This window comes from Phocoena phocoena, chromosome 11, assembly GCF_963924675.1.
Source record: "Phocoena phocoena chromosome 11, mPhoPho1.1, whole genome shotgun sequence".
NCBI classification, from domain to species: domain Eukaryota; kingdom Metazoa; phylum Chordata; class Mammalia; order Artiodactyla; family Phocoenidae; genus Phocoena; species Phocoena phocoena.
Window position 1 is genome coordinate 67472134 of NC_089229.1, and position 27590 is coordinate 67499723.

General features: G+C 37.5%; 1 protein-coding gene across 1 annotated transcript in view; it reads left to right on the forward strand.

Annotated features, from left to right (window-relative positions):
* Positions 1-27590, forward strand: part of NELL2 (neural EGFL like 2) — a 384960-nt gene that overhangs the window by 87572 nt on the left and 269798 nt on the right. The window contains exons 4-9 of the mRNA XM_065887857.1: positions 7403-7579; positions 7666-7762; positions 10141-10213; positions 10384-10466; positions 11697-11825; positions 13315-13417. Of these exons, the coding sequence (XP_065743929.1) occupies positions 7403-7579; positions 7666-7762; positions 10141-10213; positions 10384-10466; positions 11697-11825; positions 13315-13417 (662 nt within the window). The remainder of the gene's footprint in view (positions 1-7402; positions 7580-7665; positions 7763-10140; positions 10214-10383; positions 10467-11696; positions 11826-13314; positions 13418-27590) is intronic.

The window sequence follows — 27590 nt, forward strand, 5'->3', positions numbered from 1 at the left end:
CCACTTTCTCCCCTTGGTGTTCACACATTTGTTCTCTACATCTGTGTCTCTATTTCTGCCCTGCAAACCAGTTCATCTGTACCATTTGTCTAGCTTCCACATATATGCATTAATATACGGTATTTGTTTTTCTCTTTCTGACTTACTTCACTCTGTATGACAGTCTCTAGATCCATCCACGTCTCTACAAATGACCCAATTTCGTTCAATTTTATGGCTGAGTAATATTCCATTCTGTATATGTACCACATCTTCTTTATCCATTCGTCTGTTGATGGGCATTTAGGTTGTTTCCATGACCTGGTTATTGTAAATAGTGCTGCTGTGAACATTGGGGTGTATGTGTCATTTTGAATTATGGTTTTCTCTGGGTATATGCCCAGGAGTGGGATTGCTGGATCATAAGGTAATTCTATTTTTAGTTTTTTAAGGAACCTCCATACTGTTCTCCATAGTGGCTGTATCAATTTACATTCCCACCAAGAGTGCAAGAGGGCTCCCTTTTCTCCACACCCTCTCCAGCATTTGTTGCTTGTAGATTTTCTGATGATGCCCATTCTGACTGGTGTGAGATGATACCTCATTGTAGTTTTGATTTGCATTTCTCTAATAATTAGTTGAGCAGCTTTTCATGTGCTTTTTGGCCATTTGTATGACTTCTTTGGAGAAATGTCTATATAGGTCTTCTGCCCATTTTCTGATTGGGTTGTTTCTTATTTTAATATTGAGCTGCATGAGCTTATATGTTTTGGAGATTAATCCTTTGTTTATTTGTTTGCAAATATTTTCTTCCATTCTGAGGATGGTCCTTTGGTCTTGTTTTCTTTGCTGTGCAAAAGGTTTTAAGTTTAATTAGGTCCCATTTGTTTATTTTTGTTTTTATTCCCATTACTCTAGGAGGTGGATCAGAGAAGATCTTGCTGTGATTTATGTCAAAGAGTGTTCTTCCTATGTTTTCGTCTAAGAGTTTTATAGTTTCCGGTCTTACATTTAGGTCTCGAATCCATTTTGAGTTTATTTTTGTGTATGGTGTTAGGGAGTGTTCTAATTTCATTCTTTTCCATGTAGCTGTCCAGTTTTCCCAGAACCACTTATTGAAGAGACTGTCTTTTCTCCATTGTATATCCTTGCCTCCTTTGTCATAGATTAGTTGACCATAGGTGTGTGGGTTTATCTCTGGGCTTTCTATACTGTTCCATTGATCTATATTTCTGTTTTTTTTTTTTTTTTTTTTTTTTTTTGCTGTACGTGGGCCTCTCACTGTCGTGGCCTCTCCCATTGCGGAGCACAGGCTCCGGACGTGCAGCCTCAGCGGCCATGGCTCACGGGCTCAGCCGCTCCGCGGCATGTGGGATATTCCCAAACCGGGGCATGAACCCTTGTCCCCTGCATCGGCAGGCGGACTCTCAACCACTGTGCCACCAGCAAAGCCCTATATTTCTGTTTTTGTGCCAGTATCATATTGTCTTGGCTACTGTAGCTTTGTAGTATAGTCTGAAGTCAGGGGGTCTGATTCCCTTTTTTTCCCTCAAGACTGCTTTGGATGTTCAGGGTCCTTTGTGTTTCCATACAAATTTTTAGATTTTTTGTTCTAGTTCTGTAAAAAATGCCATTGGTAATTTGATAGGGATTGCATTGAATCTGTAGATTGCTTTGGGTAGTATAGTCATCTTCACAATATTGATTCTTCCAAACCAAGAACATGCTATATCTCTCCATCTGTTAGTGTCATCCTTGATTTCTTTCATCAGGGTCTTATAGTTTTCTTCATACAGGTCTTTTGTCTCCCTAGGTAGGTTTATTCCTACGTATTTTATTCTGTTGCAATGGTAATTGGGAGTGTTTCCTCAATTTCTCTTTCTGATCTTTTGTTGTTAGTGTGTTGGAAAACAAGAGATTTCTGTGCATTAATTTTGTATCCTGCATCCTGCATTCATTGCTTAGCTCTAGTACTTTTCTCGTGGCATCTTTAGGATTCTCTATGTACAGTATCATGTCATCTGCAAACAGTGACAGTTTTACTTCTTCTTTTTCAATTTGTATTCCATTTATTTCTTTTTCGTCTCTGATTGCCATGGCTAGGACTTCCAAAACTACGTTGAATAATAGTGGCGAGAGTAGACGTCCTGTCTTGTTCCTGATCTTAGAGGAAATGCTTTCAGTTTTTCACCATTGAGAATGATGTTTGCTGTGGGTTTGTCATATACGGCCTTTAGTATATTCAGGTAGGTTCCCTCTATGCCCACATTCTGGAGAGTTTTTATCATAAATGGGCATTGAATTTTGTCAAAAGCTTTTTCTGCATCTATTGAGATGATCATATGGTTTTTATTCTTCAATTTGTTAATATGGTGTATCACATTGATTGATTTTCATATACTGAAGAATCCTGTGTCCCTGGGATAAATCCCAGTTGATCATGGTGTATGATCCTTTTAATGTTTTGTTGGATTCTGTTTGCTGCTATTTTGTTGAGGATTTTTGCATCTACATTCGTAAGTGATATTGGTCTGTAATTTTCTTTTTTTGTAGTATCTTTGTCTGGTTTTGGTATCAGGGTGATGGTGGCCTCATAGAATGAGTTTGGGAATATTCCTTCCTCTGCACTTTTTTGGAAGAGTTTGAGAAGGATGGGTGTTAGCTCTTCTCTAAATGTTTGATAGAATTCACCTGTGAAGCCGTCTAGTCCTGCACTTTTGTTTGTTGGAAGATTTTTAATCACAGTTTCAATTTCATTACTTTTGATTGGTCTGTTCATATTTTCTATTTCTTTCCGGTTCAGTCTTGGAAGGTTATACCTTTCTAAGAATTTGTCCATTTCTTCCAGGTTGTCCATTTTATTGGCATAGAGCTGCTTGTAGTAGTCTCTTAGGATTCTTCGTATTTCTGCAGTGTCTGTTGTAACTTCTCCTTTTTCATTTCCAATATTCTTGATTTGAGGCCTCTCCCTCTTTTTCTTGATGAGTCTGGCTAATGGTTTATCAAGTTTGTTTATCTTCTCAAAGAACCAGCTTTTAGTTTTATTGATCTTTGCTATTGTGTTCTTTGTTTCTATTTCATTTATTTCTGATCTGATCTTTATGATTTCTTTCCTTCTACTAACTTTGTGTTTTGTTTGTTCTTCTTTCTCTAGTTCCTTTAGGTGTAAGGTTAGATTGTTTATTTGAGATTTTTCTTGTTTCTTCAGGTAGGATTGTAGTGCTAGAAACTTCCCTCTTAGAACTGCTTTTGCTGCATCCCATAGGTTTTGGATTGTCTTGTGTTCATTGTCATTTGTCTCAAGTTATTTTTTCATTTCCTCTTTGATTTCTTCAGTGATCTCTTGGTTATTAAGTAACGTATAAAATAACCTCCATGTGTCTGTGTTTTTTTACATTTTTTTCCCTGTAACTGATTTCTAATCTAATAGCATTGTGGTCAGAAAAGATGCTTGATATGATTTCAATATTCTTAAATTTACTAAGTCTTGATTTGTGACCCAAGATGTGATCTATCCTGGAGAATTTTCCATGCGCACTTGAGAAGAAAGTGTAATCGGCTGTTTTTGGATGGAATGTCCTATGAATATCAATTAAATCTATCTTGTCTATTGTGTCATTTAAAGCTTGTGTTTCCTTATTAATTTTCTGTTTGGATGATCTGTCCATTGTTGTAAGTGAGGTGTTATAGTCCCTCATTATTATTGTGCTACTTTCGACTTCCTCTTTATAGCTGTTAGCAGTTGCCTTATGTGTTGAGGTGCTCCTATGTTGGGTGTATATATATTTATAATTGTTATATCTTCTTTTTGGATTGATCCCTTTATCATTATGTGTGTCCTCCCTTGTCTCTTGTAACATTCTTTATGTTAAAGTCTACTTTATCTGATATGAGTACTGCTACTCCAGATTTATTTTGATTTGTATTTGCATGGAATATCTTTTTCCATCCCCTCACTTTCAGTCTGTATGTGTCCCTAGGTCTGAAGTGGGTCTGTTGTAGACAGCATATATGTGGGTCTTGTTTTTGTATCCATTCAACGAGTTGTGTCTTTTGTTTGGAGCATTTAATCCATTCACGTTTAAGGTAATTATCGATATGTATGCTCCTATTACCATTTTCTTAATTGTTATGGGTTTGTTTTTGTAGGTCCTTTTCTTCTCTTGTGTTTCCCAGTTAGAGAAGTTCCTTTAGAATTTGTTGTAGAGCTGGTTTGTTGGTGCTGAATTCTCTTTGCTTTTGCTTGTGTGTAAAGATTTTGATTTCTCCATCAACTCTGAAAGAGATACTTGTTGGGTAGAGTAATATTGATTGTACGTTTTTCCCTTTCATCACTTTAAATATATCGTGCCACTCCCTTGTGGCTTGTAGAGCTTCTGCTGAGAAATCCGCTGTTAACCTTATGGGCATTCTCTTGTATGATATTTGTCGTTTTCCCTTGTTGCTATCAATAATTTTTATTTTTCTTTAATTTTTGTCAGTTTGATTACTGTGTGTCTCACCGTGTTTCTCCTTGGGTTTATCCTGCCTGGGGCTCTCTGTGTTTCCTGGACTTGGGTAACTATTTCCTTTCTCATGTTAGGGAAGTTTTTGACTATAATCACTTCAAATATTTTCTCTGGTCCTTTCTCTCTCTATTCTCCCTCTGGACCCCTGTAATGCGAATGTTGTTGCACTTAATGGTTTCCCAGGGGTCTCTTAGGCTGTCTTCGTTTCTTTTCAGTCTTTTTTCTTTATTCTGTTCTGCAGCAGTGAATTCTACCATTCTGTCTTCCAGGTCACTTATCCGTTCTTCTGCCTCAGTTATTCTGCTATTGATTCCTTCTAGTGTGTTTTTCATTTCAGTTACTGTATTGTTCATCTCTGTTTGTTTGTTCTTTAATTCTTCTAGGTCTTTGTTAAACATTTCTTTTCTTTTCTTTTCTTTTTTTTTTTTTGCGGTACGTGGGCCTCTCACTGCTGTGGCCTCTCCCGTTGCGGAGCACAGGCTCCGGACGTGCAGGCTCAGCGGCCATGGCTCACGGGCCCAGCTGCTCCGCGTTATGTGGGATCCTCCCAGACCAGGGCACAAACCCGTTTCCCCTGCATCGGCAGGCGGACTGTTAACCACTGCGCCACCAGGGAAGCCCTGTTAAACATTTCTTGCATCTTCTCAACCTTTGCCTCCATTCTTTTTCTGAGGCCCTGGATCATCTTCACTATCATTATTCTGAATTCTTTTTCTGGAAGGTTGCCTATCTCTACTTCATTTAGTTGTTGTTCTGGGGTTTTATCTTGTTCCTTCATCTGGTACCTAGCCCTCTGCCTTTTCATCTTGTCTATCATTCTGTGAATGTGGTTTTTGTTCTACAGGCTGCAGAATTGTAGTTCTTCTTGCTTCTGCTATCTGCCCTCTGGATGATGAGGCTACCTAAGAGGCTTGTGCAAGCTTCCTGATGGGAGGTACTGGTGGTAGGTAGAGCTGGGTGTTGCTCTGGTGGCAGAGTTCAGTAAAACTTTAATCTGCATGTCTGCTGATGGGTGGGGCTGAGTTCCCTCCCTGTTGGTTGTTTGGCCTGAGGCAACCCAACACTGGAGCCTCCCCGGGCTCTTTGGTGGTGGTAATAGCAGACTCTGGGAGGGCTCACGCCAAGGCGTACTTCCCAGAACTTCTGCTGCCAGTGTCCTTGTCCTCGTGATGAGCCACAGCCACCCCCCGCCTCTGCAGTAGACCCTCCAACACTAGCAGGTAGGTCTGGTTCAGTCTCCTGTGGGGTCACTGCTCCTTACCCTGGGTCCTGATGTGCACACTACTTTGTGTGTGTCCTCCAAGAGTGGAGTCTGTGTTTTCACCAGTCCTCTCGAAGTCCTGAAATCAAATCCTGCTATCCTTCAAAGTCTGATCCTCTCGGAATTCCTCCTCCCGTTGCTGGACCCCCAGGTTGGGAAGCCTGACGTGGGGCTCAGAACCTTCACTCCAGTGGGTGGACTTCTGTGGTATGTGTTCTCCAGTTTGTGAGTCACCCATCTAGCCGTTATGAGATTTGATTTTATTGTGCTTGCACCCCTCCTACCATCTCTTTGTGGCTTCTCCTTTGTCTTTGGATGTGGGGCATCTTTTTTGGTGAGTTTCGGTGTCTTCCTGTCAATGATTGTTTACCAGTTAGTTGTGATTCCAGTGCTCTCGCAAGAGGGAGAGCACATCCTTGTCCTCCGCCATCTTGAACCAATCTCAGCCTCTGACTTTTTTTCATTTGTTTCAAGTTTGTTCAAATATGTTTGTAATTGCTCATTTTAATCAATGCTTCTTTAAAATCTGTGTCAGGTAATTTTTACATCTCTGTCATCTTGTGATGTTGATATCTATTGCTTGTCTTTTTTCATTATATTTGAGATCTTTCTGATTCTTGGTATGCTGTTTGATTTGGGGTTGAAACCTGGATATTTTTGTATAATGTTTTGAGACTTGGATTGAAACATGGATATATTTGTATGATGTTCTGAGACTTGGATCTCATTAAACTCCATATTTTATGTGACTGTCTGTGACAATGCACTGGCAGAGGATGAGGGGGTGTCATCTTGTTATTTCCAGGTGGAACTAGAAATCCAGGTGCCCTACTAGGCCTTCAGTTGACAATTAAGTGAGAACTTTTATTATTTCTGGGTGAGGGGGTGGAAGTTCCAACTGCCCACATGGTCTCTACCAAACACTCTGGTAGGGATGGTGTCATTACTGCAGGGTGATGGTGAAAGTTCTGACTCTCCACTAGGCCTCCTCTGAGAAGGCAGTGTGCTTTGTTACTAGGGATGGAACATGGTCTCCACTGATGCCATGGTTCGTCTCATTACTGGCTGACAGGGTTACAATTCTTGGCTCTCTGCTTGGCCTTTGTTGGCACCACCCTGGCAGAGGTGTTGGGTACCTGATTTCTGCCTCAAGAGAGTGGAAATCTAGGCTCCCCACTTAGCCTTTGCTGACATGTTTGGGGATGGAATCACAGTTTTTCCTGTGGTGCTTGGTGCTTGGCTGGAATAGACTGGTTGTTCTCTAAAAGTTTTTGTCTTTCTGGGCTTCTCCTCTTTTGGTACTTTAGCTAGAGTGAGCAGGTTTTTGAGGGGAATTGTTTTGTCTGCATCCACTGGTATTTCCAGGTTGCTGGTATCTCCACCTCCAAGACAGGCATATATGAGGCAAAAAGAAAACCCTCTTCACTCACCATTCTGTTGTTACTCGGGCCCTGCGTGCCCTTGCATTTTTAAAAAATTTTCTCCATCTTTCAGACTCTTCTTATTGTTTGTTTTATAATATCCTGTTTAGTTGTACTTATTGGGAGGAATAGGAAAATTATGTCTATTCTATCTTTCTGGAGACAGAGGTCATGTACATCATTTTTGAGCTTTATTTTCAATGGGCCTCGTGTGATTCTTCTTCTCTGTGCAGGTACCTGGAACTGGAAAGCAGCGGCCATCGGAATGAAGTCAGACTACACTACCACTCCTCCGGCAGCCACCATCCTCACACAGAAGTGTTTCCTTACATTTTGGCTGATGATAAGTGGCACAAGCTCTCCTTAGCCATCAGTGCCTCCCACTTGATTTTACACGTCGACTGCAATAAGTAAGTGAAATGTTCTCAGTTTAGGTAACGGAAGATTCTAAGAAATGACGGTTAATGCACATTACTTACCTGATGCTTCTTTGCAGAATATATGAAAGAGTTGTGGAAAAGCCTTCAACAGACTTGCCTATGGGCACATCATTTTGGCTGGGACAGAGAAATAATGCACACGGATATTTTAAGGTATCTTCTGACTAAGGTCTGAGCATAAAGTGTAAATATAAATGCTTTTTAATGAATTTGGAAAAGTACGTCTTGCTTTTTATGGTATAAAGCAAAATAATTTGATGTGTATAGTTTTTTTCTATTTGTGTCTATTTCTGTTTTAGTTTTTTTTTTTTTTTTTTACACTGGTGTTTAATTTAGCTGGTCAGCACTATTTTCTCTTTTTTTCCTGAATGAGTTTGAACTTTAAACATAACAGAGATGATCACAAGGCTCAATCAGGGCAGAGTTAACATCTTCTTGAAATCAGGCATCCAAAATAATAAAAATCTAAAATGTTAATATACAAATAAACTCTCTACCTTTGAAATATAACCTTTGATGAGACTTTTATTGGGGTGTTAATAATAGAGGATTAAAACTTTTCATTATTCATGGTCTCTTCGTATTTCTGAAAGTGAGAAAGGAATACATATATATGCACAAATCTATCAAAGCTAGAAAGCAGTTATAATTTATATCTTTTTCTTATTGTCTATTTAGAGACACACTCCATGGAATTGCATCACAGGATCTAAAAGACATACCGTTTAACTTTCAGTATTTTAAGGTTGAGGAAATAAAGTTCAGAAAATTGCTTGATTACAAGCCCATAGTGTAATCATTTCCCCTCCAATGACTCTGACACTGCCTGTCATACAGAAGGGGATCGGCAAATGATTGTTAAATGAAACAATGATAGGTGATGTGTCTAACTCACAGATTTCTAGCTAGAGTAGGTACCAGTAACTTTAAAATTGTGTTCTGAGAAAGGTTTGTATTCCCAGAAAGGTATTTTTAAAACTTACTTAAACTGCTACCTGGAAACCAGGTGCTTTGAATGTGTTATTTCATCGAATCCTAGTCTTGCTAGCCTTGGTGCAGGGCCTTTTAAATTTTTTAAAAATCTCTTTTACATATGCATAAACTTGTTCAGAGAGTTTAAACAACTTATCCAAAGCCAGTCATGGGGAATTGATCCCATGCTTGTGAGTCCTGAAAAATCAGTGCTCTTTTCCCACATAAGAGATAGCAAGTTTTTGCTATAGGTGCCGAGTCTCTCTTCTATTTAATCATGGCACTCTTCCCCATGGAGCTCAGACGTGGCGTCAGAAACCTCACATGTCAGTTATGTGTACTACTCTAGGGGCCATAATTTTTACTGTAGACTGTAAATGGTGCTCACTAGATTTGGGCAGTACACAAACTATAGAACTCTACATGGTAGCTTTGCTTTCATGTTGCTGCTACCAAGTGATAGGATTTTGTTGTATACAAGTTGCTTCCCTGATCCAAACCCCAAGCAAACAGCAGATCCAGCAATTGCCACATAGTATACTTAAATATTTATCATTTACACTGACACTGTTTTTGTACCATGCTATTAATCAGATTAAATATGTAGAAGATACATAGTCCAGGATTTGACTGGTAAATCTTCGTAGGTACATTCAAAATTGTCTTAATAATATGTTGGTATGTCACCTCTGTCATTAAATGTTCTATTTCCATTTTTCAAAAGGGATAAAGTGAAATATTACTTAAAGAAAATATATAAAGATATTGAAGGAAGAGAGAGGGGTGGTGAATGAAAGGGACGTTGGAGGGTGTCTGATGAGGTCGTTTGTGAGCTACCATTTGGCCATTGCTTTAAGAGCCTTGTAAGCTGGAAGCTAATTATATCTTAATGACAAAGGATGCATGTAAATTTCACATGTAAACATGTGATGTGACCTTCTGTGTAAAATGGGTCATTTCCAGTTGGCATTTTAAAAAATTTTAGGCTAAACTTTCTGTACTCCTAAGGACTCATCACTAAGTCTTGCTGTAGCTGTTTAATAAATCTCTTGTCCTTTTTAAATTGAGAAATTCACTTTAAAATATCCAACCGAGAAACAAGAAATGCTAGAATAAGCATTGCTCTTATGACTTAGCTTTTCTCTTGTTTTCTTTTTGATGATAGCAGTTAACTTAAAACGGGTATCAGTTTCACTGTTGTTGAAACCCAAAGTGATCTTCAGGTTGATTTTTAAAGGTCATTTTCAAGCCTTTCTTCAGTGGCTAACTAAAAATAACTTCCCCAGACACAAACTGTTGCCTCTTAATTATATCTTGACATTTACTCTTAAGACTTTAAAAATATTATCAATAAGAAAGTATGGTGGGTAATCATCTGTTTTGCCTGCCTGATGTTTTTCTTTCCCTTTGGTTTGAAGTCAAAGCAATGTATTCAAAAAGATTTTATTCAGGGATTTTGGTGAGTCTATCCTGTAATGTTTCCCTTCATGAACTTGACTGTTGAACATAATTTGGGTAGATGAAAGTAATACGTCTTTTTCAAAATTTTTCTCACACAGGGTATAATGCAAGACGTGCAATTACTTGTCATGCCCCAAGGATTTATTGCTCAATGCCCAGATCTTAATCGCAGTAAGTCCATTAGTTCTCGCACTGTGTAATGAAAAGTATGCTTCTTGATTAGTTTTGTCCAAAATGTCAGTTTGAAATTAGAGTTTTTATATATTAGTTGTCAGCATAGACTTAACCAGATTGAACTCCTTATAAATATAACTTGACCAACGTGGTGTTTGTAATTCTAGCCTGTCCAACTTGCAATGACTTTCATGGACTCGTGCAGAAAATCATGGAGCTGCAGGACATTTTAGCCAAAACATCAGCCAAGGTAAAAGCTCCTTAGAAATAGAGTCTGGGGGAGCTCAAAAATCCTTGAGGTTCCTTACAATTCCTTTTATAACCACAGTTGTTCACCTTTGAGACTTTTCTTATACCCTACTGTGTACCAGGACTAAACCGAAATCCCTGCTCAAGAAAGGGGCTTATAAATATTCAAACCCTAGCCATCTGTATAACAAATGATTCAGTAAATCAAGAATGAGGCAGATTACTACACTGCTTATTACGACAATAGGATTTATTGTTTAATTTAGTTTTTATTATTTAGTTTTTCTTTGCAAGGAAGGAGGCAAGAGGACATTGTAAAGAATATGAGCACTAGAATTATGTCAAGGAAATGGTCCCATGAAATCTTTCTACCACTATGTTACAGTTGTAGGAATATTGGCTATCTTAAGCCTGTATCAAGTTTACCTATAGTTTCACCAGGCTGTTGTCTTGTTGCATAGCAGTTACTTATGACCTGGAAGTTGTGTTGTAGATCAATGATTTGTTTCTGACCCAATATATATTCTAAAATTTATGTTTGCACTCGAGCAAACATAGTCATGAAATTAGACATTTTTAAAAATGGAAAATGCTTCTCTGCATTGTGGATGATGCTATTTTGACTTAGCCTTCTTTTCCATCATATAAATCCTGCTTTTTTCCCCCAAAGGCAGGGGGCAAGTTTACTACAAAAAGAAGAGGGGAAAAAATCCTTTCTTTTAAATTAAAGTCTTAAGTCATTTGCAGCAACATGGGCGGACCTAGAGATTATCATACTAATTAAGTAAGTCAGAAAGAGAAAGACAGTTACCATACGATATCACTTATATGTAGAATCTAAAATATGATACAAATGAACTTACCTGTGAAACAGAAAAAGACTCACACACGTAGAGAACAGACTTGTGGTTGCTAAGGGAGAGGTGGGTGAGCGAGGGATGGATTGGGAGTTTGGGATTAGCAGATGCAAACCATTATATAGAGAGTGGATAAACAGTAAGGGCCTACCATATAGCACAGGGAACTATATTCAATATCCTGTAATAAATCACAATGGAAAAGAATAAAATGAAAAAAATAAAGGCTTATGTATATTTATAATAAATAGTTGATGGGCACAGCCATCATTACAGCTATTCATCTGAGAAACAGTCAGATGCCTGTTGGAGTATTTTGCCTTTCTGCATTGCTGGAATGGTGAACGATATGAACCCCTTCCTTTGTGCCACAGCTGTCTCGAGCCGAACAGCGAATGAATAGATTGGACCAGTGCTATTGTGAAAGGACTTGCACCATGAAGGGAACCACCTACCGAGAACTCGAGTCGTGGACAGACGGCTGTAAGAACTGCACATGCCTGGTATGGCTTTCACTGGAGTTCAGACTAAGGGAACTCAGATGTCCCCACCCTTTAAAAATTTATTAAAACAACGTCATCATGAAAATTTCGAGACCCATTTCCTCAAAACACAACACTAAAGTGGCAGCAAACCCGGTCAAATCTAAAGGACTGTGTGTTGCCTTATTAAAGACCCTTTCTAGCCTATAAAGATGATTACGGTTTAAGAATGCTATAAAGTTTTAAGTTTACTGGTCCACACATGAAGTTAACAATTTAAATTGGGTCAGTAGAGGGATCCCCAAAGGATTCTATCCTGTTATCCTTAACTTTTCCAGGGATTTTCCCCTCATGTTTTATTAATGCATTTTGATAAAACTAAATTAAGTGCAACAGGAAATACTGTGTCCAGATTGGGCTGTACAAACAAATAATGGAGTTTAAATAATATTTAAAAGTTTACTAATACAGCAGAATACAAATTATAGAGTATAAATAAGTTTGAGTTCTCTAATTGCTCACTAATTAAGTAGAATATTTAATGCATTATTATTTCAAACATGTAAGTTCATTTTCAAAGACAAGTTCAAAAGGAGTTTAGTTTTGAGCTTTTAAATTCCATATGAATTACCTGTTAAAACTGGTTGACTGGAAAGAAGTCAGAGGTCTAAAAAATTTTTTTCCCAAGTTCATCCAGTTTATTCAAAAGTGGGAGATCATGATGTAAGAAGGTCAGAGTTAGCTGTGAAATAGCTGTACATGTGTGTATGTATGTGCCTGCTTTGTATGATTTCTATTCAGGAACATATATTCCTATTAAAGTCATAGCATTTTGCAAATACAGTAAAACCTTCCCAACTTGTTAAATGGGTGCCAAAAATCAAATTGAGTAAAATACAAGATGTGGTATGTGAAGTCAATAAAATGACTAGAAAAGCAGCTAACCTACCTGGGAGCTCTGGGTGACCTTCGGGAATCAAATTCCTTGAGGTCCCCTTTGCCGTTTGGCACCTCTTGTGATGATTGTCAGCACCAATTCATGGTGGTGGCCTGTCCAAGCTTAAATATCCTTGGGAAGATTTCTGCATCCTGAGACTGGGTCTCCAGCACAGCAGCAGCTATTCCAAAAATCTCCTCGTTTGTTGATGCTCATTTTGTGAGTCATCTGGGGAGACACGAGTGCCCCAGGCTGACCCTCAGCCTGCTGTTTTCCCTGTCAGCAGGTGCCCTTCCCTCCACACCTGTCCTCATCCACTTCACAACAGGAGGTGAGAACTCTAGCTCAGTTGCTGGACAGAAGGTGAAGCCAATCACCATCTGTGTTATGACCCAATTTGTATTACTGTGGGTTTTACTGTATTATGGGTTTTGCTGTATAATAACCAAAGAGAATAGTGGTATTTATGACATTTTACATGAAGAGTTTGAAATTTAAGAAATATATTAAACAATACTTGAAAGCTACCAAGCTGCAACTTGGAAATTCTTTAAAATACTGTTTTCTTCTCAGAATGGAACCGTCCAGTGTGAAACTCTGATTTGCCCAAATCCTGACTGCCCCCTCAAGTCGGCTCTTGCATACGTGGATGGCAAGTGCTGTAAGGAATGCAAACGTGAGCATAACTTTTATGATGAATACTTTTTTGGCAAAAATAAAGCTTTGTATTAATAAATATTCACCCATCATTGGTTTAATCTGGGTAAGCTAAATAGCTTTTAGAAATGATGGAAATACCTTCTCTATTTTGGTTGAGCAGTTCTTTTCCACTTAAAAGTGCTATACTTGTATTTTAGCAAGAAACTTTTTCTTGGAGGAATCTATTCTGTATAGTGACAGTAGTGGCAAAGATATGTAAGAAACTTAGTGGAAGGCACTTCTGTCATTAACACTGCTTGATACAAATACCTCTCAACTAGGTTGAGAATAGTCCACACTCAGTCAAGATAAACAAGAAAATCCAAGATACAAGTGACCTTCAACAGCAGAAGATACAAAACTCTATTAGTCCAAACCACAGAAGTGCACATTGTTATAGGATTGTCCAGTGTGGACAGGGCAGGGCCATGATCTTAATTGATAAAAGAGGCTCATGCCACTGAATGAGGAAGCCATCTGCCTTTTAGCAGCTGTTGTATACGGTTCACTTCTGATGTCTGGAAATGCTCTTTGAATTGATAGCTATCCTCAAATGGGTTCTAAATCATTTATTTAATAACATAAATCACCGCATCTCTATTACTTACACTTTAAAAGATTGCCTTAAGTCCATGTTAAAAGTAGCATTTAAAATTTAGCTACTATTTTTTTTTTTTTACCATGCAATAGTAACATATATGAAAACTGGGTTGTTATAAAGTTTGCAGACTATATAGGGCTGTGTAAGTGCAGTATAAGCATACACACGCATGCACGCACACAAGACAGAAAGGGGGGAGGGCAAGGGAGAGGGACGGAGAGGAAAACAAAAGTAACAGCTGCTTTTTCTAGGGTTTATATGCTCCCTGGTCTCCGTTACCACTGCCATACCTTACTGTTGCCTACGCAGTGCGCAGGGTGCTCCTTCTGGCGAGAGTGACAAGTTATCAGAGAAAAATCAGGAAGTCACTTTGTAGCCCATTGATTTAATTCCCTCAGGAGCTCATGTATATTTACTTTTGTTAGACTTTACCTTGAAGCCAGTCCATTTCATGAGAGTGTATTAGCCTAGTCAAGTAGATTTGGCTGAACCAGGAAAGGTTGAATGCAGTCGTTCTCACACATGTCACCAGCTAATTTCCTTGGTGAGGGGTAATCTGAGTTCTTCCTTGAACTTGTATTAATAATGACAAGCTTGTGACGATATTCTGTAGTTTTCTTTGTAGATGCTTGGAGGTAGGAGGAAGAAGGGCCCTCTATAGGACTTTATATTCATTACACGACAGTAGCAGGAATCCTACTTTTGGCTTTTATTTCTTTCATCCTTTCCACTGATACTTCTACATTGTTACCTGTGAATATTTACATTCACATTTACATTAAGTGATGTTGATTTTATTAGAGACAGGCTGATTGGAATAATGGACCATCATGATAGATGGATTAGTCAGAAGTTGTGAATTTCAGTTCTGCTTTTACCATTTGTCTCTGTTACCAGCAGTAAGCTGCCTATTCAATCAGACAGTGCTTGAAATCTTCCCAGAAAGCATGTAGTTAGACTTAATAAAATGGTAAAATATTTTGAAATTCATTAATACAAAGTGCTTCTGGCAGACTTTGGTGTTAATGATTGGAAAGCAACTGTATCTCATACATAAAATAGTGAAAGCTGCAAATAAGTGATCAATGAGGGGACCATAGCATCACTGGAGAAGTGTCAAAATAATTCATTCGAGTCTTCCATTTCATACAGTTAAAAAATAATAAGGAATTAAATGACTTTGTCTTTCTGGTCATATTCAGTGATATGAGTGCCGTGGAATAAAAGGATTTGTGTCCTATGGTTGGTTGTATTTCAAGTATTTGAACCTCTGGTTCTGATGAATTCAACATTTTATGAGGGCTAGCATGATATTTTCAGTAAACACCCATAGATTTTTTTTTTCCTACGAGAAAAAAGTATTTAGTTCATACGGTAAACATTGTTAGAGATTATTTGGGAATGTATCTCATGCACAAATTTTTTTATGCAGAAAAGAAATGACATAACTGTTTATTGAGTATAATTTATATACTATATATATATGTATATAGTATATACATATATATGCTATGTAATTTGCCCATTAAAAAAGTATACAATTCAGTATATTTTAGTATATTTGTAAGGTTGTTCAACCATCATCACTACCTAATTCCAGGACATTTTCATTATGCCACAAAGATACCCCATAACCGTTAAGAATCATTCTGCCCCCCCCCGCCCCCCCCCCCCCCCCCCCCCCCCCGCCGCCTCCTGCCAACCCCTGGCAACCGCTAATCTACCTTCTGTTCCTATGTATTTGCTTATTCTGGGCATTTCATATAAATGCAATATACAATATCCACATGCATAAATTTAAAAACGGTCACGAGAAATATTTCAGGAAATGTGCTTCTGAAAAGTTTTGCAAAAAATATTTTATAAAGGATAAATAATATTTACAATAAATTTAATAATCATTAGCTGACTTGTTTAGATAGGTCAGATTTTCATATGTGCTGAAAGTGGGAGAAGCTAATAGTTATACAGATCCATGATGTTCTGTGTGTGTGTGTATGTGTGTGTGTGTGTGTTTCACTGTTACATATGAGGGGAAGGAAACAGTATCATTTTCCTATGTAAATTTCCCCAGTAGCATCAGTGTTATAATTTATAAGAACTTAATTTCAGTGGAATGTAATTTCTATGTGTTTTACTTTTTAAAACACAAACATAAGCCTTCCTCTTTATTATTATTATTTTTATTGGAGTAAAATTGATTTACAATGTTGTGTTAGTTTCTGCTATACAATGAAGTGAATCAGCTATATGTATACCTATATCCCCTCTCTTGGACCTCCCTCCCACCCCCCATCCCACCCATCTAGGTCATCACAGAGCACCGAACTGAGCTCCCTGTGCTATACAGCAAGTTCCCACTAGCTATCTGTTTTACACACGGTAGTGTATTTATGTCAAACCTAATCTCCCAATTCATCCCACCCTCCCCTTCCCCTTCTGTGTCCACATGTCTGCTCTCTACATCTGCGTCTCTATTCCTGCCCTATAAGTAGGTTCATCTGTACCATTTTTCTAGATTCCACATATATACGTTAATATATGATATTTGTTTTTCTCTTTCTGGCTTGCTTCACTCTGTATGACGTACTCTAGGTCCATCCACATCTCTACAAATGACCCAGTTTTGTTCCTTTTTATGGCTGAGTAATATTCCATTGTAATATTCCATCTTCTTTATCCATTCATCTATCGTTGGACATTTAGGTTGCTTCCATGTCCTGGCTATATAGTGTTGCAATGAACATTGTGGTACATGACTCTTTGAATTATGGTTTTCTCAGGGTATATGCCCAGTAGTGGGGTTGCTGGGTCATATGGTAGTTCTATTTTTAGTTTTTTTAAGGACCCTTCATACTGTTCTCCATAGTGGCTGTATCAATTTACATTCCCACCTACAGTGCAGGAGGGTTCCCTTTTCTCCACACCCTCTCTCCAGCATAAAAAATGGGCAGAAGACCTAAATAGACATTTCACCACAGCCTTCCTCTTACACACTGCGCTCATTTGATCTTTGAAACTCTTTGGCCCGATAGCCTTTTTTAATGGCATAAAATAAACAAAGTATATTCTTTAGTGAGAACTATTTAAAGAGATTAATCATTTATTGTTTCTAAAGCCCTCGGAAGGGAAAACATGTAACCTAACCGCTGAACTGTTACTCTGCCAAGGCTGAAAGGAACGAAGTACTTGCACGCGGCCAGTCCTTTCTGGTGTTCTTTATTTACTGCTTTCAGCCTTGCTGCGTCAGAGCTGTGTGTGCAACTCTGAGCAGCCCTATTTTGCAGCCTGCTTTATATTTTCCCTCTGTAACTTCAGCTCTAGCCCTTTATCCAAACATAAATACTGTTGAATAGTAAGAAGGTTGTTGTTCTGGGAAAGAAGTCAGAGAGAACCAAGCCTGTCACTTTTCTTTATTTGACTGGACATAGCAGAGTGTTGGGAGGAGGGGCTAAACCTTTTATGCTTCTACCATTGAGCCACTGTGGTGGAGTTAAACAGAGGGTGAAATCCAAAGGCAGGAATGCACCAGTGCCAAATCATTAAGGTAATAATAGTCCCAACTATAATGAAGTCATATCACTTCCTCAGATTAGAAGGCACATACTTGGCTCCTCAGGTAAACCTCACAGTAACTGTATAAGGTAGGCATTGTCTCCATCTTCCTCATTAGAGGGATTATGTGACTTGCCCAAGAACACACATTTAGTTAGATGTGCCAGAAGAAATTCTCTCTGAAAGTGCTGTGCTTTGCCAGCCTACTTCCCTCTTCAAAACCACCTGCTGTAATTAATCTCAGTGATCTCCTTTCATCGATTTGTAACTAAGCTTACCATACAAAGCCATTTGGGGCTCTGGCTCAGTCTAGGTGAAATTACAAAGTAAGCAGAGTACCACTCTGTTTACTTTTCAGCCACCTCTGCCATACCCTTTATTCCAGTCACAGGCTCTCAACTAGCCAACAGCAAGATGGACTGACTCAAATTCAAGGCAGCTCTAGAAAATGTAAAGTATAAATATTTTGGGTGACATTAAATCTGAAATAGGATGAAGTCAAACTAATTAAAGTACATAAAATCCCAACCCAGTTTAAAAAATTGTCAGAAAATAATCAACTAAAGTTCTAGGAAATAGAAAGTTACTAAAATCACTGAACTTAGAAAACATTTTTAAAGTATTCAGTGAATTCATTTATTTTCTTTCAGTGGACTGTAGATTCAAGTTTGAACACAGACCTCTGCTTCACAGAAAAAGTGATTCATGAAAATAGGGAATCTGAAGCAAATCTGAACTAATGCTGTAATGACTTTTGCAGAAAAGGCTATGTTTTAATAAACAACAACAAGGAAGGCGGATTTCCTCTCCATTTCTAGAAAGGCATCAAATACAGGAAATGTGAATGTGACCATCAGAATTGGTTGGTGCTTGCCTAGTAGCCATAGTTACTTTAATTGGTGTTTTCTCAAAGAGGCCAGATTTATATGAATAAATTAAAATTATTATTTTGGCTGAACAAAATCAGGGTTTTAATATGTAATATAGATTACATTTTAATATGTTTTGTGCTGATTAGACATCATATTGTTTTAAACTTAATTTAAAAACCCTCGTAGCTTAGATAAAATGGACTTTTGATATCTTTGCATACTGAGTGGTTAAGCATGTGGGTTATAGAGTTAGATTTTCTGGGTTTGAATTCTGGTTCTACTGCTTATTCGCTGTGCAACTTCGGTCAAGTTACTTAACCTCTCAGAGTCTCAGTTTCCTCATCCGTGATATTATATGTAAGGGTTGGTGTGAGGACTGAATGAGTAATATATGTAAAGTGCTTAGAACAAAGTTACCTATTATTACTGTTTTTATTAAAAGATTCATGTATGTTTTTATTGATGAAAATACAAACTAGTGAAACTCATTTGGTCATAGATCTTAAAGCTACATAGGACCTAGAGATCTTCAGAATAGCAATTTGCTTTTTAGGAGGTAAAGCTTCAGTATCCCTATTTTACATAGGAATAATGAAGCCAGGGAGGTTAAATTGCTTTTCTAAGATCAAACAGTTAGTTTGTAATGCAAGGTAATTTTTTTTCAAATTCTGTTCTGATATACAGTACTACTCTTTTTAAAGGCCATTCCGCCCTCAATATTTTGGATAGGTCTTGACCAAGGTTTACACATGGAACCAATTTATCATGCTTTATATATTCTTTTCAGTCTGGCTTCTTTCATTCAAAATCATGTTTGTGAGATTCATCCATATTTTTGCATGTAGATGTCATTTATTCATACTTATTGCTGTATATGTTCCATTTGTGTTAATGTATCACAATCCACTCTATTATTGAAAAGTGAGTTAGGTGGTTTCCAGTTTTTGACTCTATAAATAGTTCTTCTATAAATGTTCTTTACATCTTTTTTGGTGTTATGCATGCCTGATGGGTATATACCTTAGAATTGTTTGGCCACAGGGTAAAAACTGTTTTATTCTATAGCAAAGCAGTTTTCCAAAGTGCTTATTCCAGTTTGGCCTCCCACCAATGGTGTATGAACATTCCAGTTGCTCCACAATCTCACCCACACTTGGCATTTTTAGTCTTTTTAATTTTAGGCATTATGATAAATTATACTGGTACATCATATTGTACTGTAGTTCAAATTTGCATTCCCCTGAAGACTAATGAAGATGAGCACTTTTTCATACATTTATGGACCAATTTCCCTGATTTTAAATAATACAAAATAAGAGTAGATTTTTAAATACAAACATTTCCCCAAAGAGCATTTTTCTTTTTTTGGGGGGGTAGAAGATGGTAGTTTTGGAGGTTTGATTCTTTTATTTTCATGTTATCATGCAAATATGGATGATCTAGCCCTGTCACTTAAAATGCATAGCAAAGTAGGGACAGAGATTACATGACAGTCACTCAAGTAATTTGGGGATTTTTTTAAAGAAAGGAATGGCAGTAATGAAACTGACTCACAGACTTTTAAACATGTGAATATAGGGAGGAGGAAGAAAAAGCAATGGGATATAGTTCACCAAGAATCTTTGTTCTTAAAAAAAAGAAACGCATAATTTATATAGGCTGCGTTAAAAAAGAAAATAATTTTGGAGCAACATAACCAATAAACTTAGCTGTCTCTACAGTAATGCTGGAAGCATGGGAAATATGCAGTATGCATTGGAGGTTCTCATGAATGAACACGATTATAAATTATTGGGCTTTATAGAGACACGAGGGGCTACGTGACTAGAATGCTAATGCCGGCTCGCGGGGATCTGCGCAATAATGAAAAAGGTAGAAATAGCACTCAAAAGGAACGTGCGTTGTGTTACATATCAAACACAATATTTTTGGGACGTTTCCTGAATGTCTGTGGTTATTAAGGAATATTATGTCAGCAAACAATTGAATGAGCTGAGCGCTCATGGTGTTGGTGTAAATCAAGTGCATGGCCCTGGTTTGGATTGTCTTTTCTTACCAAAATTACCTTAATTTAGTATTTAAACTAATCCTGGATAAAATCATAGAATTGTAACAATTTTCTAATTCTGTAGGTAACTATGAGGAAATGGGCAAGAAAATAGTTCACATGTGTATTAGTTAAGGTCATTGAACTCATGATAGGGAGTATTTTCACTAAAGACAAATAGCTAAGTTTTATTAAAGAGAGGTTTCATCCAGATAATCCTGTAGGCTTCCTGAACACTGTCATTAATTTTGTGCTGATTTTTTTCATAAACTCTTCAAACAGGCATTTGGCATACTGCTATCTCTTAAGCATTATAAAAACTGATAAATATCAAATCAGAGGAAAAAACACGAACTGGCAATGTATTAATAAGCAAGAATAATTAACAATATAGCCTTCAGATTAATGACTGTATGAGACATTGCATGATACATTTTAATGATCTTTTAGCAAAATAAAAAAAATCTATTGTTAATTTGTCAGCTTGTAGCAGAGCTGAGGTACCAGGAAAAGGCAGGGCAGAATTACAGGATGATGGCAGTGTCACAATGATTTGCTGCTGTGTCCTGTACTCCACAGTTCTGAGATGTTTGACTCTATCATTCTTTCTTCCTAATCCTACTACAGCATTTTAAAAAATTTATTTTACTCAAGTATAGTTGATTTACAATGTTGTGTTAATTCCTACTGTACAGCAAAGTGATTCAGTTTTATATATATATATATATATATAAAGCATTCTTTTTCATATTCTTTTCCATTATGGTTTATCACAGGATATTGAATATAGTTCCCTGTGCTATACAGTAGGACCTTGTTGTTTACCCATCTTATATATAATAGTTTGCATCTGCTAATCCCAAACTCCCAATCCACCCCTACCACCCCCCCACCTTGGCAACCAGCATTTTTAATGTTTTAACTAAAAATAATGCCTGCATACATTAAACCTTCATCCATCCAAAAAGATATAAAATAAAAAGTAAAAAATCTCCCTTCTCCTCTGTCCCCTGAACTTTTTTTTTTTTTTTCCCACCATGAAATCCCCTGAACTTCTAGTTCTCGTGTATCCTTCCAGGTGATTTTCAGTATGTCCACTCACATATGCGTGTGTAGGCTTTTCATGTACAGTAAACGATGTCATACATCTTCCTGTACTTTACCTTGGAGATGTTTCCATATCAACGAACTTTTAAAAACGGCTGCATAGTACTCCACTGTATAATTTATCATAATGTTATTTCTTCCCCCTCAAAGGATATTTTTGTTGTTTCTGATTTGTTGTTGTGGTTTTTCTTATGAAAATCAATATTGTGGGATGTCATTCCTGCATAATCTTGGTGCACTTTTATATGGTTTTATACAGTAAATTGCTGAGGGTGGAATTGCTGGGTCAGAGACTGTGGCACTTTTAAATATTGTCAGCTTTTGCTCTACAATTATTTTCTTGCTCTAAATTACAAAAAGCTGGGTGTTTTTCCCTTCTAGTGAGGAGCATTTGGTGGCAGCACTGAGGGAAAACTGAAAACACCACTTTTCTCTCAGTTTCACGAGGTCTTTAAAAAGAGCACCAGGGGCATTTTTCTTTTTCCCAAGCAACTTTGACAAGGTAATATCAATTCATGGGAGATCCCTCCATGAAAGATAAGTCTATGGAAGCCTGAACTTTCTTGTTTTACCTCAAACGTTATTGTCTGGTGAGCTCATAGGAAATTATTATTAAAATTAATTGCTGTTCTGCATCTTTGGTAAATTCCATAGATGGCATGAAAATATATTGAATTTATTTTTTTCTGAAATGAAAGTGGTTTTCCAGAAGACATAACACGGGTACTGCCCTCTGATTTTGATGCATTCTGCCGTGCCTATTTAATCATGTTTTATTTTAAAATAATAAAGAGTCCTCAGCCTCTAGTTCTTTACCCTGAATTGTAATTTCTCTTCATTATTAAGATCCTTGAATAAATGTATTTTGTGGATTTTATTATTTTTCATGCCCCATTACATTTTCTCAAAAGACTGTCTCTGCCCATCTAATGACGTTGCTTAAATGGCCTCACACTCTTCAGAAGAAAGCTTTATGCAAATTTGTCTTTAATAATAATTAAGTCAAACTGTCTAGCACAGTTCTAGGAGACTAAAAATGGGACTCTTTAGGTGATCAGAAGGCTAGTCCTTCTTAGTAATGTAAGGCTTTGAAACGAGTGAGAGGATTTGAGATGTATACCAAAGCAAAAGAGCGATAATTCATGGTAGACACAATTTGAGAGAAGAAACACTTATCTTGGAAAATGCAGCTTCTTATTTGCCATGTTGTTAGGTAATTGTTTTAAAAATGAGCTTATTTTCTTCTCAATAGAGATCAGACAAAATGGCGTTTTGAAATTGGGAATAGGAGAAAATAGACATATGCAATTTAAAGCATCTTACAAGTTGATTTTGGCAATTTTGTGGAAAGTAGTAAGTCAGGAAGACCAGCTGCATAGTAAAGGTAAATGGACGTCATAGTGCCCATTGGAGAATAAAGCCATGGCTCCCACCGTCCCCAACAGGAAGGATGAAATAGCAACTCAGCATCACCAGCCTCCCCTCTGGATGCCTGTGTGTGGCCTGTGCTCTCTGGTACATATTTGCAGACGGTGTAAAATTAGTATAGATTAAAAATTAGATGAAGAAAACATAATGATATAGGAGTTCAGTGTGAGGAAGGGTCAGAAAAGAATTCTCTTTTTCAGTTTAGAGATGCTTGTGATAGAGTACAATTCAGGCACATTTCTTTTTATACAAAAGCTGGCCTCCAATTCAGAACTATTTAACTATAAAAATTACATATGAAATTGCTTTAAAAGTCATTACTGGAGTTGGTGATGGTAAGAATGGAGTCGCATCCAACTCAAGAATGTTAAACTTGTAAAATATCTCTTCTTTGGAATGGCTGCTATAATCCCATGTCCTACTACTAGAATATTCTATCCACATTACATATAGAACCTTTGCCTAGATTTTGCTTCTAAATCACAACAGCTGCTATTTACACACTCTTCACCGCAGTTGCTGGAACGTTGCCTCTATTGGGGAACTGGCTATATGATCTCTGGACTTTGGGCCACACCGGGTTTTTAGGATTTGATGTTCAGATCTTGGTCTTATTGTTTGTTTTACACTTTAATTACATTGTTGGTATAAAATCATTTCTGAGCTGGCTGACTTCAGAGTGGCCCTCACTTATAAATATTAATTCAGATTGTAAAGGCAAGTCTCACAAACACTTGTGCAACAAACTCAGAAACTTAGGAGAGAATTTTAAGTCTCCAGAGCATAATAGATCATATACAGATATAATGTTTATGATTTTAACCATTGGCAAGTGACCCCAATGATCCGTGATACATATATTCGTAAGTTTCCTGAGACCTGAATTTTCATTGAACAAGCTGTGAGGCCTGTAGGCAGGAGCACAGCACTTGGCTCAATGCTTCTCAAATCTTAATGGGAATATGAATCACCTGGGGATCTTGTTAAAATGAAAATTATGATTCCGTGGTTCTGGGGTGGGGCCTGAGAGTTTGCATTTCTAACCAGCTCCTGGGTGGTGCTGTTTTGTGGAACACACTGAACACACGTTGATTAGCAAAGAGTTAGCTATTCAACCTGTTCAAGTTTTTATTCAACCTTTTCCTCATAGTTTATTGTGGCATCACTTATAAGAAGACATGAAAGAGGAACTTTTTTTTTCCTGAGTTGTTATTGTTAGATTTGGGAAGCTAATTCTTTATTACGTTTGGAGGAAGAGAATAAAAGGGCAGTGGGTAACACATTCTTCTCACACTATTTTGTGGGTATCATGTCCTTAAACCAATAAAAATTTGCACTTTTCTGAGCACAAATGAGTTTATCTCACAGCAAGCGGTGTTAAGGATTTCTCATTTGTGTTTATGCCTATGGTTTACCCCCAGCATTTCTCAGGCCCTGAATCTCAGAAAGGTCACTTTTGTTAGTCGGGAAGGAGGGAGGGGGTGGGCTTGTATAGAACAAGATGAACATTGTACTTGTTCACTGGTTTATTTCATCTATTAATGTCCCTTCAGCCCAGGATTTCTAAATGCTGTAGGACTTGGAGCTGGGGGAGACAATCACAATCAGCTGAATGTGAAGTGGAATTGGATGAACTCTCCTGGCTGAGTTTGCCATAGGCCTAGGAGTGAGCTTAGGAGCTGGAGAGCTTGGAATAATACTGGAAATAGTAGTAGGGGGATGATTGTCCTATGCCTATGGAAATTGAGGGAAATAAAGGTGAAATCATGTATCTTGCCACTGTGTCTCTTTCCTATAATTTTCATTAATTTGAAAAATAGTTGTTAAGCACCTCCTGTGAATTATTCTCTGCTACACACTGGGGATACAGTGGTGAACAAAATAAGATTTTCCTCTGCCCTCATAAACCTGATAATCAAGTCAGGGAGACAGACGTTGATCATATCATAATCAAGTATGCAGTGGAATGTTGCAGCAGTAAGATGTTGATAAAGCACCTGTAGTAAGTGAAATTCTTCTAGCGTGGAGATCAGAGAAGGCATCCTTTAGAAAATGATGTTGAGTTGAGATCTGATAAATAAATAGCATTACACTAGTAAAAAGAAGAAGGAAGAAATGTTCAGGCTGAGAGAATTTAATATACAAAGGTTTTGAGTAGGGAGGTAGGATGTTGTGAAAGGAAGCTGACGTGGTTGATGTGCAGAGAGTCAAGGGCACAGTGTAAGATGCAGCTGGAGAGATAAGAAGGGGTCAGATTAAGGAGTTTTATTTTCATCCTAAGGGCAATGGGATGCAAGTTGACATTTTAAGCAAGGCAGGTCTTTTTTTTGCAGTTATCCAGAGAAAAGATGATGGTAGCTTCATTAAGTAGGAGCAATATATATTTAAGGTAGAGCCAACAGAATTTTCTGATGGCTTGATATGGGTATGAGTTAAAAGAGAAGAGTCAGGATGACTCCAAAGTTTTTGGATTGAAGAAGTAGAAGGATGGAGTTACTACTAAGATGAGAAAACGGATAATTGAGCCGGATTTGGGAGGGTGGCTAAGATCAAGAGTTCAGTTTAGATATGTTCTGTTTGACAGGTGTATTAGCCACTTAAATGGAAATGTAGACAAATAGTTATATATTTGAGTCTGGAGTCTGGGACAGAGGTCAAAAGTAGAGCTAAGGATCTGAATTGTGGAATTTTTTCCTGCGTTTCTTGGAAATTTGTATTTATTTTTTGATTTAAGTTTTCATCTACATTGTCCGCTTTAAAATTTAATTCTTTGTATTTTTGCTTTTTGATTCATAAGAGCTCTTTTTATACTAAAACTCATCTGTTATGTATGTTGCAAATATATTTTCATAATGTTACTCCTTCTATTTAGTATTTCCAACATAAAGAAGATTCAAAATTTTATGTAATGGAGTCTTTGAGTCATGCTAAAAAAGGCCTTTTGCTCTTATTATTCATAAAAATATTACCTTCTAATTTCTGAATGGCTCCTCCCTTTTCATTTTAAGTTTAAACAATCTGGGATTTATTTTGCATACCTGAGATAATAATTCTAGCTAACTTTTTTTTTTGCCAAACAAGTTACCAATAATTCCAGTATCATTTGTTGACTAACTCTTTTGTTCACTGATTAACATGCCACTTTATCTTATATTAAATATTTACATATTTACATGTATTTAGGTTTGTTTCTAGGATTTCTCTTCTTTTTTCTTTTTTTTAAATATTTTACTGTAATATTTTTATTTTATTCTATTTGCTCAGTCTGTAAGATAGCGTTTAGGAAACACAGTTCAACCACAAGACTTCTTTTTTAAATATTTTTTTTTGTCTGCTTTGGTCTTAGGTGGGGCACGTGTTATCTTCATTGCGATGTATGGGCTCTTCGTTGTGGCGCATAGACTTCTCTCTAGTTGTGGCATGCGGGTTTTCTCTCTCTAGTTGTGGCACACGGGCTCCAGAGTGCATGGGCTCTGTAGTTTGTGGCACGTGGGCTCTCTAGTAGAGGCGCATAGGCTCAGAAGTTGCGGTGTGTGGGTTTAGTTGCCCCGGCATGTGAGATCTTAGTTCCCTGATAAGGGATCGAACCCGTGTCCCCTGCATTGGAAGGTGAATTCTTTACCACTGCACCACCAGGAAGTCCCAGATTTCTCTTATTTTCTATTAATCTATTTGTCTCTTACGGTACTGATTCTACAATATTTGAATTATTTTAGCTTTTTAGTATGAGTTATTATCTGGAAAACCCATCATTTTTCTTTCTAAAAACTTCCTTGGGTTATTTTCTCTCATTTATGCTTCTAGATGACTTTTACATATCATGAGAATTATCTGTTCCTAAACGGTTTTCGAAGCTCAGTCATATGTGTGTCTGATTCAGGTACCTTTTTTTGTGATAATTCTTTGATGGATAACACAGAAAATGTTTTTGTGGTTGTTTTTGTTTGTTATTTTGTATGTATTACTGAAAGCAGTTTCATGGTTTAAGATTTGCAGTATTTCAGGGTGGAGTAATTCTGGTTGTTGACAAGTTCAAGGGTATGGCTATGGAAATAGGGTGCTTAAGTGGTGAAGGAATGAAATTCGCTGTATACCAGGAGGCAAGGAAACTTAGATTCTAGGTGTTGAACAAAATTTCCAAAGACCTTTCGAAGTTTCCCAAGACAAAGTGGAAAGGAAGATTGCTTTTTAGGTTCCAGTGACTCGGTCATAGATAGATGATATTAATAAGGAGAGGTAGTAGTGGGGAAGGGGTGGAAATCAAAGGAGGATGGATTCTTCCATAAGGATGAAAGAGTGGTGTTTTGGAAGTGACACTTCCCTCCTATCGCAGACATAAATGTGGTATGGGAAAATGAAAAATCTAAACGGCATGGTTTCAGAGAAAGAAACGTTATCCTCACTGAAAATCTAAGTTTCAATCAAAGGAGGGAAGTGAAGGGAGCATTCTGTAAGGTGTTAGATTGTGGAGGATATATATGGACAATGGCTCTGATGGAGAGTTGGAAGCCTTGTGGATCAGTTGGCTTTTGCTTTGTAG